Source organism: Grus americana, chromosome 2 (genome assembly GCF_028858705.1).
Source record: "Grus americana isolate bGruAme1 chromosome 2, bGruAme1.mat, whole genome shotgun sequence".
Lineage (NCBI taxonomy): Eukaryota > Metazoa > Chordata > Aves > Gruiformes > Gruidae > Grus > Grus americana.
In genome coordinates this window covers 38,709,874-38,722,425 of record NC_072853.1, presented here as the reverse complement: position 1 = coordinate 38,722,425, position 12,552 = coordinate 38,709,874, and the positions used below count along the sequence as shown (strand labels likewise).

Below are 12,552 nucleotides of genomic sequence, written 5' to 3'. Positions count from 1 at the left end.
GCAATTATAGACTGCATGTATTTTACCAGATATGCAAGGGACTCTAATTAAACACATATTAATTGCCCTAATCTTCTTAGGCAAGTAATAAATTGGAAGAGCTGATTAATGCACTGGATTTAGTTCAGCTTGTTAAATCTGACACCCTGGCAAAGGAAGACTATCTTGAGCAGCTCTTTTAGCTAAGTAATTGGAATTTTACTCTCAGTAATTTGCCATTCCATAATAAGAGCTATTCAGTATATTGACTCTTCATCAGGTTTTTTTTTAAAATACATGTTAGTTATATTTAAACAGTACCATTATGCTGCTCATAAAGATTATGAAAAATTATGAACTTTGACCTTTACTGTCCATCAAAAGTCACTTTCACACTGAACACAAATTAGTATATTTCCTTGTAGGCTATAAATCCTAATTAATTTTAATTCTAGAAGCTGCTAATAACATTTTATAAAGTCCATACGGGCACATTAAGTCCTCCATACAATTCATAAAGCCAGCAACTAAACCAGTTTTCAATATTAAATAACTGCTGATGACTGCTGGAATACAATGAAACCCCATTCTCCAATGAGCCTCAATTTCTCCTCTCCTTTTTATCTATTTACGCAAACGCTTCTACAGACACACTTACAGGTACTCAGTCACCTGGCAAGGGAGTGAAACATTTTTGTAATAGCAATAAAGCAGTATCAGCCATAAAAAAAAGAAAAAGAAAAGTTTGGAAGCCTACAGTTAAGGATTTTAAAGGTCTGATTTCTCTCCAACACAGTTACCGCTCCTAGCTTATAACATTGAAAGATGCATCAAGCTTCACTTAAAAATAAGCAGATGTGGATGAACAAATAAGACATCTACCCTGCTAAGGAAAACACCAGCAAGTATAGAATAGGGCAACAGAAATTTTTATATTTGAAAAATGTTTTGAAGTATTCCACGAAGCTTGAACAGCTTCTGATATGTCCTAGAAAGTGTGGAAGTTTATAAAGCATCTCAGAAAATCATACATGTTCCAAATCAAGTTCAATCTGAAAAAAAAATCTGAAATATAAATATCTCACTGCCTTCAAATTTTTATTCTGTACTCCTCAGAGCTGACATTTCATATTTCTGCTCTAGAGCCTATAAGCTCCAGTCTCTACATCTAAAATCTGTTACTCTTCTGTTAGCAAAAACTAGTGTTCATACATCTTGAAAAGCACTGTCACAGTAAACCTAAAACCTATCCTTTGTTCCTTAGGTGAAATGTAGTATCAACTAAGGAGTCAGCCAAACATTCATTTTAAGCAGCAAAATGATTTTCACAAATGAGCTATAATGCTTATTGTAAATAAATACAAAAAAGCTGAACAGATAATATTAGGGGACTGATAAGTCATTAAATGAGACGTGAAGGTACCTCAACAAACTACAGTTAAACTTGGATGTGTCTCAAATATTTCCTATCTATTTTCCATGATGCAGTAAGATTAATTTACTGCTTATCAGTGGATAAACAGGTGGCACTCAATTTCAACTCTCATCCTCAATAGTCTTATGAAGGAAATAGTACTTTACCTTCATGATAACAAGTTTAAACAAGTGCTATATTCTTCTTCCATTGGTTGTACATTATTTGCAACAAAAGGGTTCTGGCCTGTGCCTGAGGCTCCCATGTACTATCACAAGAAATCACAAGTAGCAAACCAACTGCAATTATTTTCCAGTTGATGGCATCAACCATTTAAAAATCTGTTAGACTGGTTAGCTGTAGACAGATTACGACAAGAAACTGCACACCTGAACTTAGAGGTCTCTCAGAGACCTTCAAGGCTTATAAAAAGACACTCACATGATGAGAAAAGCCCTCAAATTTCAGGATTTACATAACCGAAAGCAAGAGAACTGCAATTCTAAACAAACTCTTGACTTCCTAAGCACAACATCAGTTCAGCACTGCTGAACATCAACTTAAGTCTGAAACACAACAAATAACTCAGTTTGCAACTTGCCTCTGCACAAGAGCTCCATTTCATTGCTTGAAAAGATGTAACACGACTTTGTCAGTGGCAGAATACAGTTTGTCACAATTCAGTACTGAAGAGGGAAAGCCATTGGATGTTATTTAGTTGAGTTAGAAGTCAATGAAAGTGAACAGCAAGAGTTACAAAAGGGAAGGATTCAGACCATGGGATGTGCTTAACCTGTCAAGAGCAAAAAGCCAGCTCTTCTGCTCCAGATGATGCTGGGTTCCGTCTTGCTTGAAATAACTGTGCAATAACTGGAAAAGCAGAATACTGACAGAAGTTCGTATCTCTCTGTATGATTAGTTTGCATTTTTATAACACATCAAAAAAAAAACCCCCAATTTAAATTGTGGAAATAAAAGATTTCAGATTAGAGAGATGAGCTAGATACACAGATTCTGGAAAGTACACTGGAATGCGCAGCATGAAATCATTAAGACCAAAGCATTTATTACTGCTTTTATCAATGTTTAGTTTCAGTTCAAAGGACTACAATACCTTCTGGTAAACTAAAATCAGATTAAAAGCTAGAATCTGCATTTTGTAAAGCAAATCTGAAGAAGGTACAGACCTTGTTTTCTCACCTACAGACTTTCTAACAAAAAAACCAACCACCCCAAATCATTGAGTTTTTTGTGACAACAATAATTCTACATCTATCTTCTCAGCACTTTTCTACCATCTTTCTCCATATTTCTGCAGGCAATACAAAACCTAGCTTCAGCATTTCCTGTCAACATTAAAGCCTAAAATCCTGACAAGCACATGACAAAGTCTTGTGTTTGAAAATGCTATGTATTTAAATTTTCATGATATCACACTTTCCAAATGTTACAAGAATACAAATCAAATGTATGTTCTTCCTGTTGCCAAAGAGCTTTCTAGAAAAAAAGAACACCTACAAGATTTCCAGTTTTTACTGACTTCTCTCGTCTCTTCTGTACGTTTCTGAACTTCATACTTGGTCATTGAAATTGAAATGTAGAAAAAAATGCTGTCGAAGAGATTGCCATAAAATTCTTTAAACAAAAGTTTTAATTATGCCTGTTTCCCGAGTAATATTTGTAAGCTGCAGAGACTGATAATGAACTACCATGTCCCTTTCAACAACTTCTTAAGGATGTCTTTGTACTCTAAATAGACATGTAATCTATACTAAAAGTTCTTCTGAAATACAGGCTTCTGTTATTACCTAAACATTTCATTCTTATTATTATAGCAAGCAAAGATTTCTGTATATTTTACCTTAATTATGCTTGTCCTTAAAAAAAGGTGAGTACTGTAAGACTTAATTCCATTTCCCCCCATACATCCTATTAAAAGCACTTATTTTAAAGACTTGTAATTATTACATTATTAAAAAAAAAATTGAGAACTATTCTTTTCTGAATTCTAGTCATTTAGATCATCATCCTATTTAAGACATTTATTTTAAATCCTTGTGTTTTGGGTAACTGGTGAATAACAAGACGATATTTAGGCATAATGCTGAATTTCATGCCAATACATAACCATATTAAGTTTCAGCAGGATTAACGAAGTACTTAAAGAATAAAACTGTTTACCTTTCTTAGATCACATATCACATAGGACTTGTGAACAGACCAGAATTTCCCCTCCAATTCTTCAGGTTCACACCTTTAGACAAGCAGTGTCAGAGAGATAAAACAACAAAAGATACACCACCAAAAACTGGAGAGGCTATGGGATGAAGGAACTAGCAAAGCCTAGCCTTGGAATTTTTGTCAAAGAAACTTTTAACTTATACCACAAGTGATACATTAGAGATTCAACATTAAAGATTCAAAAGCTTTCCACTTGAATCTTTAACATACAATTTTAGTTGTGTTTCATGCTTTTCTAAATATTTGTTTTAAACATTTATCTGAGACACATCTCAGTGCAGCAGTATGACTTTCCTTCTCCCTCATGGAGCAGTCCCTCACATCTGAAAAGTCCAGTTAACTAGAGCGCTATCAAACTGCATGTAAAATAATCACCTTTTCATAACTTGATGGCAAATTAATTTTTGCTATGACAGACTGATCGTTGAGGGACGTTTTTTTTTTCTTGCTAATAATGTTTCATCTTAGTCCATCATATTAATTTCTATTGATAAGTGCACATGTGCATCTTCTCCAGTGTGCATATACCCATGCATCTTCCAGTACTCGAGACTCAACAGTTAGCAATCTTAAAATCCATCAGTTGTAGATTTTGAGACATAACCCAGCTGACGCATTCTACAAAGAAATTAGAGACCACTACAAGCCTCACTAACTTGTACTCTACCTGCAAGATGTTTCCTCAACACAGAACTGCAGATACATACCTTCAAAAATACACTGAAACAAATACATTGCATATACAACTTCCCTTTCCAAGGGTGGGATTCAAAGAATAAGTGAGGCAGATGCCAAACAATTTAATTAAATGCAGTAGTGCAAGGCACCCTTATACAACGATGAGAAGGATTATAAGAAAACCTAGGGAAGAGACAAAATTAAGTTATCTGTAAAATGGGCAAGAAATCTGTTGCCTGGCAAATGACTTTCAAATGAGTATTTCTTGTAGATTATGGTCTAAGTACTTTGCCATACCCTAAAACGAAAACCATTAACTGTTTGCAGCCACATAACTTCAACAAGGAAGAATGCAATATTAAAAATTCACTAAATGAATTCATAGTCCAAGTTTCACTTTGCATCAGAATGTTATGTTTACACTGCCTTTGGTTCCAACAACCCAGCATAAACTTACTTTTGTATTACATTCTGTAAGCTCAGCATCATACCCAATTCACTTTTCATCTTTTCTCTGTTGGCACGGCACTCTGCCAAATAGCGGAGAGCCTAAAAGAAAGAGGACCACAGCAAATCAGTGATACATCCAGTACATTATCGTTCATTTTTATTAGTGTACATCTGCAAAACATTCACAATGTGAGTTCCAGTAAGAACATACAGAGTATTATCACCTACTGTGAACATGAAAAAATTGTTTTATTATAAATACACAGAAAGCATAGAATATCTAATCTATGAGAAAAGGTTGAGAGACTGAGTTTGTTTATAAGAGAGTCTATGGGACAATCTACCAGCTGTCTACAACTACTCAAAAAGCCTTTACAAAGACGACGAAGCCAAACTTTCCTCTACAGCAGCAGACAATGTAACAAGGGGTAGCAATCACAAATTGCAGCTTGGGAAGTTCAGATCAGATATTACAAAAAGTTTTTTCACTATGAAGGGAGTTCAACACTGAAACAGATGACCTAGTGGACTGCAGAATCAACGAGACAAAGCTACAACTGACCTGACTGAGTGTTGGTGACAGTCCCAATTCAAGCAGGAAGTTGAAGTGAATGACTTCCAGAAGTCCCTTCCAACAAACATTTGTGATCTGAGATCTAAAGTAATTTTTTAAACACTGTGCTTCTAGTATAATTTAAATCAATTCTATGGGCTCCCCCAGTACCAGAAAACTCACCGCCACCAAGTTTCTACCGTCCATAGAAAGAGGTCTATCAGATTTATAACCTTCTGAAGACTAACTGCAATATTCATCACTCCATACAGGAATAAGAATACAAGCAGCAGCAAGCTCCTTAGGTTAGTGTTACCTAAACTTGGAATTTACATTTATTTGTTGCCCAAGGTTTTGTTTATTTGACTTTCAAGGTGGACTCTTTGCACAACTTCACATTGCTGACCCGAGTCAGCAACTGTGTATTTGCATGATTCCCCCAACATAATCTTCTTCCAGTTAAAATGTCAATCCTATTCATGAGAAATCTTTCTCTTGTTAGTGCTGACAGACAAAGTTTTCTTAGAGGGAACCTCCAAAGGTGTACTGTGCATTGTGTTTTAATCAGTATTTTATTGATGTAGGTACAAGAACTGCACTTGCAAAATCCTGCAATATGCTAATACAATGCATTATAAAATGGGTTTTGTGATAGCAAAGTTCAGAAGTGCACCAATTCTTTAAATATAGTCATATAATAGCTATGCTGTTCAATAGCTGCTTTAAAAATAACACACTCCTTAATCTCTTCAGAGATAGAGAACTAATTATCTGGGGTTTTTTTCTAAATCACCCTCAGCACATATTAGGTAAAATGCAGACCATTTTACTGTCTTTTGAGAAAGTCTGGCTGCTGTCTGGCATGATAAAAACTCTAAATGTGATTTTTGCTATTTCCTGATGTGGATTAGTATCAATAATTGCAATAAATACTGTATATGTATTTATTTTCTTTCCAACTATGGGGAAATATCTGCACGATAGCTCTGAACTACTAACTGTCATGTTAAGACATGCATCCTTACTGGTGGAAAAAGTTTCTCATTAGTCTCTGTTTAGGCAATTTAGGAAGGATGTAATGTTGTTGGACAAAGAAAAACCCATTCTCTTAACAGCTAATTATTTGAGTCAAAATGTAGGCAGTTTCTTTTCCATCTGTTATATATTCTTTACGCACAGATGTAACTTCCACTAAAATAAGACCAAAGACAAAGTTATCAGAACAACTTAAGTGATCTGATTTTTCAACACTAGGAAGTCCTATTCCCCCTGCCCCCCCCCAGGAGATGCAAAGGTCTGCACCTTCAAAGAAGTGAGATCATTTATGCTTATTAAATCACAGTCTACTGAAGGCATAAGGAAGATTACTACTATGGACTTTAGCTCACCCTCTGCTCAGCAAAACACCTATGTTAGTTTTAAGCTCACAACTAATTTCATCATAATCAACAGGACTATCTCTGTACTTGAATATAAAAATACACTGTTGTCAATAACAAAAGACACCTTTGATGTTTTATAAGTGAAATGTTAGTGTAGTTTCTTAACTTCAGAGTCCTATTTTTGAAAATTTTAGTCCCAATTGAAGAGAAAAAAAAAAAGAAGTAATATTGCTTGGGTTACTTCTGATTTTTTTATTTAAAATGTTCAAAACTTTTAGCATTTGAAGTGTACCATAAATAATTCCTGGAATCAAAACTAGAGAAAACTACAGAAAAATACACCACTTCTTGATCAGACAGAAGAAAGGACTCAAGTGAAACTACACGAGGAGGGAAACACCCTTCCTGAAAGATTCTACAACATTTCAAAAAAGTCCTTTTTATGTAGAGTTAATTTTTGTAACATGATCACAGACTGATTACCAAATCTCGTCCAGACAATGAGAATATGCAGCCCGAAGATGCAAAGGAAAGAAAAAGAGTGAGACATCCAAACAAGATCCTCTTTTAAGACCACAACCTAAGGAAACTGCACTGGAAGGAAAACCAATGTAACATATTCCCAAGAACTGTAACCTCAACACAAAGTTCTTCCAGTGAAGAACATTATAGTCTGGCAAATGCTATGGCAAGGCTAGCCTAAAAACCAGTTAGCAGGACAAAGGTCTCCTGGATTATGGGACCTCATTCCTTGAACCCAGAAGAGTATCAGAGACACTGAAGTAATTCCAAGTCATCAAATAACATCCACTGTGAAGTAAAACAAAAGATAAATACAGAATTATAGTAGAGATAGCTCTTAATGATATAGAGAATGTATACTTGTATGTACAAACCAGAGCTCGCTATTTATTTTTTAGCTTCACATTGTTTAGAATTCAATAATGACATCAAAATGGAAAAGAGCACCACATAGATTTTAGTAACTTAAAATCTTATTACAAGAATGGAATTAGACTTTTAACAAAATCTTGACTTTTGTTTGTCCTGTTTCTAAGCAAGAAATACACTTTTTAAAGTTAGTATTTAGAGTCAGGATGAGAAATTATGACTTTATGACTTAGAACAAGAAGAAACTGACAAAAACTGGAACATTAATAGATTTTGGGTTAGGTTTTTTTTGTTTGTTTTGGGGGTGTGTGTGTGTCTGTTGTGGTTTTTTTTTTAATACCATGAGGGTGGTCAAATGCTGGAAGAGGGTGCCAGAGAGGTTATGGAATCTCCATCCTTCCAGGTGTTCAAGAATCAAACAGACACAATCCTGAGCCATGATGTGAGTACACTTAATTTGAGCATGGGATTGGACTATGACCTCTAAAGGTCATTTCTAACCTAAATTATCCTATGGTGGGTTTTGTTCGTTGGGGGTTTTTTTGTTTGTTTTTACAATATGAATGTTGAATCACAATGTATATTTACCAAGCTCTGTAACTTCATCTTAAGAAAGAGATTTTAGGGTGCTTACCTTCCTCCACACAAAGTGTGAAATAGCTGTATTAGGGAAAAAATGCAAAGTAAATTAATCTCTTCCAAAAAAACCATGAATTCCCCTGGAATAATGTGTTGTTGCTAAACAATTTTTGAAATACTTTTTTAAAAAAAACACTTATAATGACTATCAACATAACATAAACTCAGGTTTTATTTTTTAAATTTTTACTTGTTTAAAGACATATTAACAACGTTACAAAATGTCCTACTGACATATAAATTTAGGTCCAGAATACTTACTAGTAAAGCTGAATGAACAACTGGAGGGTTGGGATGGTCCAAAAACAGAATAAGACCTGGCAGGCATCCTTGATCCTGAACAATGGCCCGTCTGTTCAATGGGTCAGCTGCTAGATCTCGGAGTTGGTTAACTACAGACAGTGCATCAGGCTCCTCACTCATAGTAGAATTCATTTTTTCTACACCATGCATACCAAACACCTGCTGGGAAAAAAAAAATCTATATTACTAATACCACAACATTTATCATCAATTAAAACACAGATAAGACAAAAGCACAAAGGCACTGATTTGTTATAAGCATAAAAGTATAAAAAAACCAAGGACTAGAATTCATAGAATGTGGATGGAATTGCTAAGTATGTGGATCTTGAAGTCTGTAAACTGGAAATCTAAACTTTCTATGCAGAGAACAGTAGGTTTGGTTAATTATATATAGGAAACAAATCAAAATACTATTTCAGACCAGTCAGCCTTTACAGGAGTGTGTTTGTGTTGGTTTTTTTTAATACTACAGACAAGTATTTCCAAGAAATCCATAGCCTCCTCAGAACAAGGCACTCCAGAAGTCTATAAACATCCTTCTGTATAAACACGTGTAATATCAAAATATGTATTTTCAGAGTACCTTTAGCAACAATGGCCTTCCATGATGGGGTTACAGCGTTGGTGGACAAGGGAAGAGCGACAGATGTTATCTACCCGGACTTGTGCAAAGCATTTGACACTATCCCACATGACATCCTTGTCTTTAAATTGGAGAGACATGGATTCAATGGATGGACCACTCAGTGGATAAGGAATTGGCCGGATGGTCACACTAAAAGACTTGTGGTCAACGGCTCAGTGTCCAAGTGGAGAACAGTGACGAGTGGCGTTCCTCAGGGGTCGGTACTGGGACCGGCACTGTTTAACATCTTTGTTGGCAACGTGGACAGTAGGATCGAGTGCACCCTCAGCAAGTTTGCCGACAACACCAAGCTGTGTGCTGTGGTTGACACGCTGGAGGGAAGGGATGCCATCCAGAGGGACCTTGACAGGCTGGAGAGGTGGGACCATGCAAACTGCATGAAGTTCAACAAGGCCAAGTGCAAGGTCCTGCACGTGGGTTGATGCAATCCCAAGCATGACTACAGGCTGGGCAGAGAATGGATTGAAAGCAGCCCTGAGGAGAAGGACTTGGGGGTATATTGGTTGATCGAAAGCTCACCACGAGCTGGCAGTGTGCACTTGCAGCCCAGAAAGCCAACCGTGTCCTGGGCTACCCCAAAAGAAGTGTGACCAGCAGGTTGAGAGACGTGATCCTGCCCCTCTACTCCACTCTTGTCAGACCCCACCTGGAGTACTGCGTCCAGCTCTGGGGGCCCCAGTACAAGAGAGACATGGAGCTGTTGGAGAGAGTCCAGAGGAGGGCCATGAAGATGATCAGAGGGCTGGAGCACCTCTCCTATGAGGACAGGCTGAGAGAGCTGGGGTTGTTCAGCCTGGAGAAGAGAAGGCTCCAGGGAGACCTTATAGCAGCCTTCCAGTACCTAAAGGGGGCCTACAGGAAAGATGGTGATGGACTGTTTATCAGGGAGTGTAGTGATAGGACAAGGGGTAATGGCTTTAAACTAAAAGAGGGTAGGTTTAGATCAGATGTTAGGAAGAAATTCTTTACTGTGAGGGTGGTGAGGCACTGGAACAGGTTGCCCAGAGAGGTTGTGGATGCCCCATCCCTGGAAGTGTTCAAGGCCAGGTTGAATGAGGCTTTGGACAACCTGGTCTAGTGGAGGGTGTCCCTGACCATGGCAGGGGGACTAGAAATAGATGATCTTTAAGGTCCCTTCCAACCCAAACCATTCTATGATAAGAATCAAATTTTACACAAAAATGAACGAGAAAAAGCCAGCAAAAGATTAACACTACATCATGAACAGCGCACATTAAGTTTTAATCTGGATCTATATATCAAATAACTAGTGTAATGCTATATTCATTCAAAGACAAAAAGGGTTTTAGAAGGTGGGGTTTGGAGTTGTTCTTTTTCTTTTCACTAGTACCCTCTCAATAAAAAGAAAGCAAGCAGGTCACGCCTGGTTCCAGACGAAGTCCAAGCCACCGTATCAATTTCAAAGACAACACCTGCTAGCTTGAGTATCAGATTCCAGAATCGTTCAGTGAGGAATAACTACTTAACAGGCAACAAAAGTGTAAGTTTACTCAACAGAGAAAATGCTACATCTTGGTGCAAAAAAATAGTTTCCCTCAAAAGACTGATCACGTGAGGCTGAACCTACTAAATGCTAACTGTGGTCCTGGTGTTACCGGTACCAAGTAACTTAAGACACAAAAGTGTGAGAAAATACATATTGTTAGCGTTCTCGCATTTTTTCCCTGCATAAAGCAAATTAGATTTCTAACTGGTCACATTATTTTAACATCATCTCCCAAACAAATACTATTGTACAACCATGATACTGTTTCCTTACTGAACGCAGACCTTTCAGCAACACAATTTAATGATACTCATCAAAAACAACAAACCGCAAATATGCATTTTGGTTATGATAATTTCTGACATTTTCACATAGAAAAAATGCCATTAATCTTTATGTCAGTGGTCCTTCCTTCAGGAAAGAACATGCTAATATGAAAAGTACATTCCAAGGATTAGTCTCCAAGCTATTTTTCCTGACTATCACAAGTTCAAAAGAGATCAACTGGGAGACACAGCAGCTCAACCAATAAACAATAATTTATATTTCCAAACCAGACAACCATAAATTAAAAGAAACCAAACACCCCAAACCATAATTCTCTGTTACATATTATTAATTGCTTTTCATAGTTGGCAAAGGAACTTATTTAAAACTTCAAATTCAAGGCAGTTGTGGAGATGATGCTAACCAAAGTCCCCAACTTCCAGTTCTGCATCCTGAGCACCAGATCATTCCTACAACTCTCTCCATCCTGATCACCTTTTGCCTTTTTCCTTCTTATCTCCTGAAAAAGCATGAAGCCAAATTTTACCCCCTCCTATCCCACTAGGCCACACTCATGTCCTCCCCAGACCCTTCTCCCTCTCTCCTCAGCCACAACTGAGCAGACAACTGAAGTCCTTACCTGCTCCATCACCTACAACAGTCAATTTTATGAAAACTAGGACCCCTGGCAATTTTTTTCATGGAAAAAAAAGAATTAAGCTGTTTGAAAAGTTTTAAGAAGTTACTTAGGATTTGGGGGCCTAGCAGAGAAGTTAGTCAGATACCGGCTCTTTTCGCCTCCTCGCAGCATTAGGATAAAAGCTTAACAAAGGCACCGCAGATGTCTCTGCCGCTCTCCCTCTCCGCTCCGTGTCCTCACCGGGCAGGCCCGGGAGAGGAATCGCCACAGCTTCACCCCTCCACTGTCACGCTAAGCGTTCCCCAAGCTGCGGAGCCGACAGTCCGGCTGCGACCAGGCCCCGTGGCTCAGTTCCCGGGCCGCTCGCCCGGTGGAGGCACAACCCTCCAGCGACAGGCCGACGTGAGCTCCGGGACGCAGTCAGGGAAGACGGGAGGAACCTCAGCCGGCGCCGCCGCCGCCGTCGTCGTCCCCCTCCCACGGCCATACCGCCCTTCCCCAGCGTCCCCCGTTCCCGCCCACCAGCGCGGCCCGTTCCCCTCCCAGACCCCGTACCGTTACAAAAGACGAAGCCGGCCGGCAGGCTCAGCCCCGCGCCCCCATCGCCCGCGGGGGCGGCGCGGCACGGCACGGCCTGCGGAAGGCAGCGGGAGGAGGTCGGCAGCAGGGCCCGCCGCACACGCACCACCCGAAGGGCCCGCTCTGACCCCGGCACCTCCCACCACCCCGCAATCCGATTGGTGTGGGTGGGTTCACGCCTCTCGGCCACTCACAACGGGCTTTGTTCCTGACGAGGTCCGATTGGCTGCTGGCCTGTCCTCTGGCGGCGCCGCCGGTGTGCACGCCGGGAGTTGTAGTTCGGAGAGGGCAGCGACGCGGGGGAACACGGCCTCTTAGTTCCACCTGGGTTTAATGTTTTTTTCCCATAGATGGTCACCACCAAAACTTGAATTTACTGC

The 12,552-nt window shown here is 39.0% G+C and overlaps 1 protein-coding gene across 4 annotated transcripts in view; it reads right to left on the bottom strand.

Moving 5' to 3' along the window:
• The window catches only part of ARMC1 (armadillo repeat containing 1), a 34,332-nt gene extending 22,004 nt beyond the window's left edge, over positions 1-12,328 (bottom strand). The window contains exons 1-4 of one of the 4 annotated variants that reach the window (XM_054817992.1): positions 11,594-11,719; positions 11,378-11,473; positions 8,489-8,692; positions 4,770-4,861 (exon numbers count right to left, since the gene is read on the bottom strand). In XM_054817992.1, the coding sequence (XP_054673967.1) occupies positions 4,770-4,861; positions 8,489-8,692; positions 11,378-11,473; positions 11,594-11,602 (401 nt within the window). In that variant the 5' untranslated portion in view covers positions 11,603-11,719. Of the gene's footprint in view, positions 1-4,769; positions 4,862-8,488; positions 8,693-11,377; positions 11,720-12,148 lie in introns of those variants that run through there. The other 3 variants (XM_054817994.1, XM_054817993.1, XM_054817991.1) reach the window with 3 other exon arrangements.
• Positions 12,329-12,552: the final 224 nt, after the last annotated feature.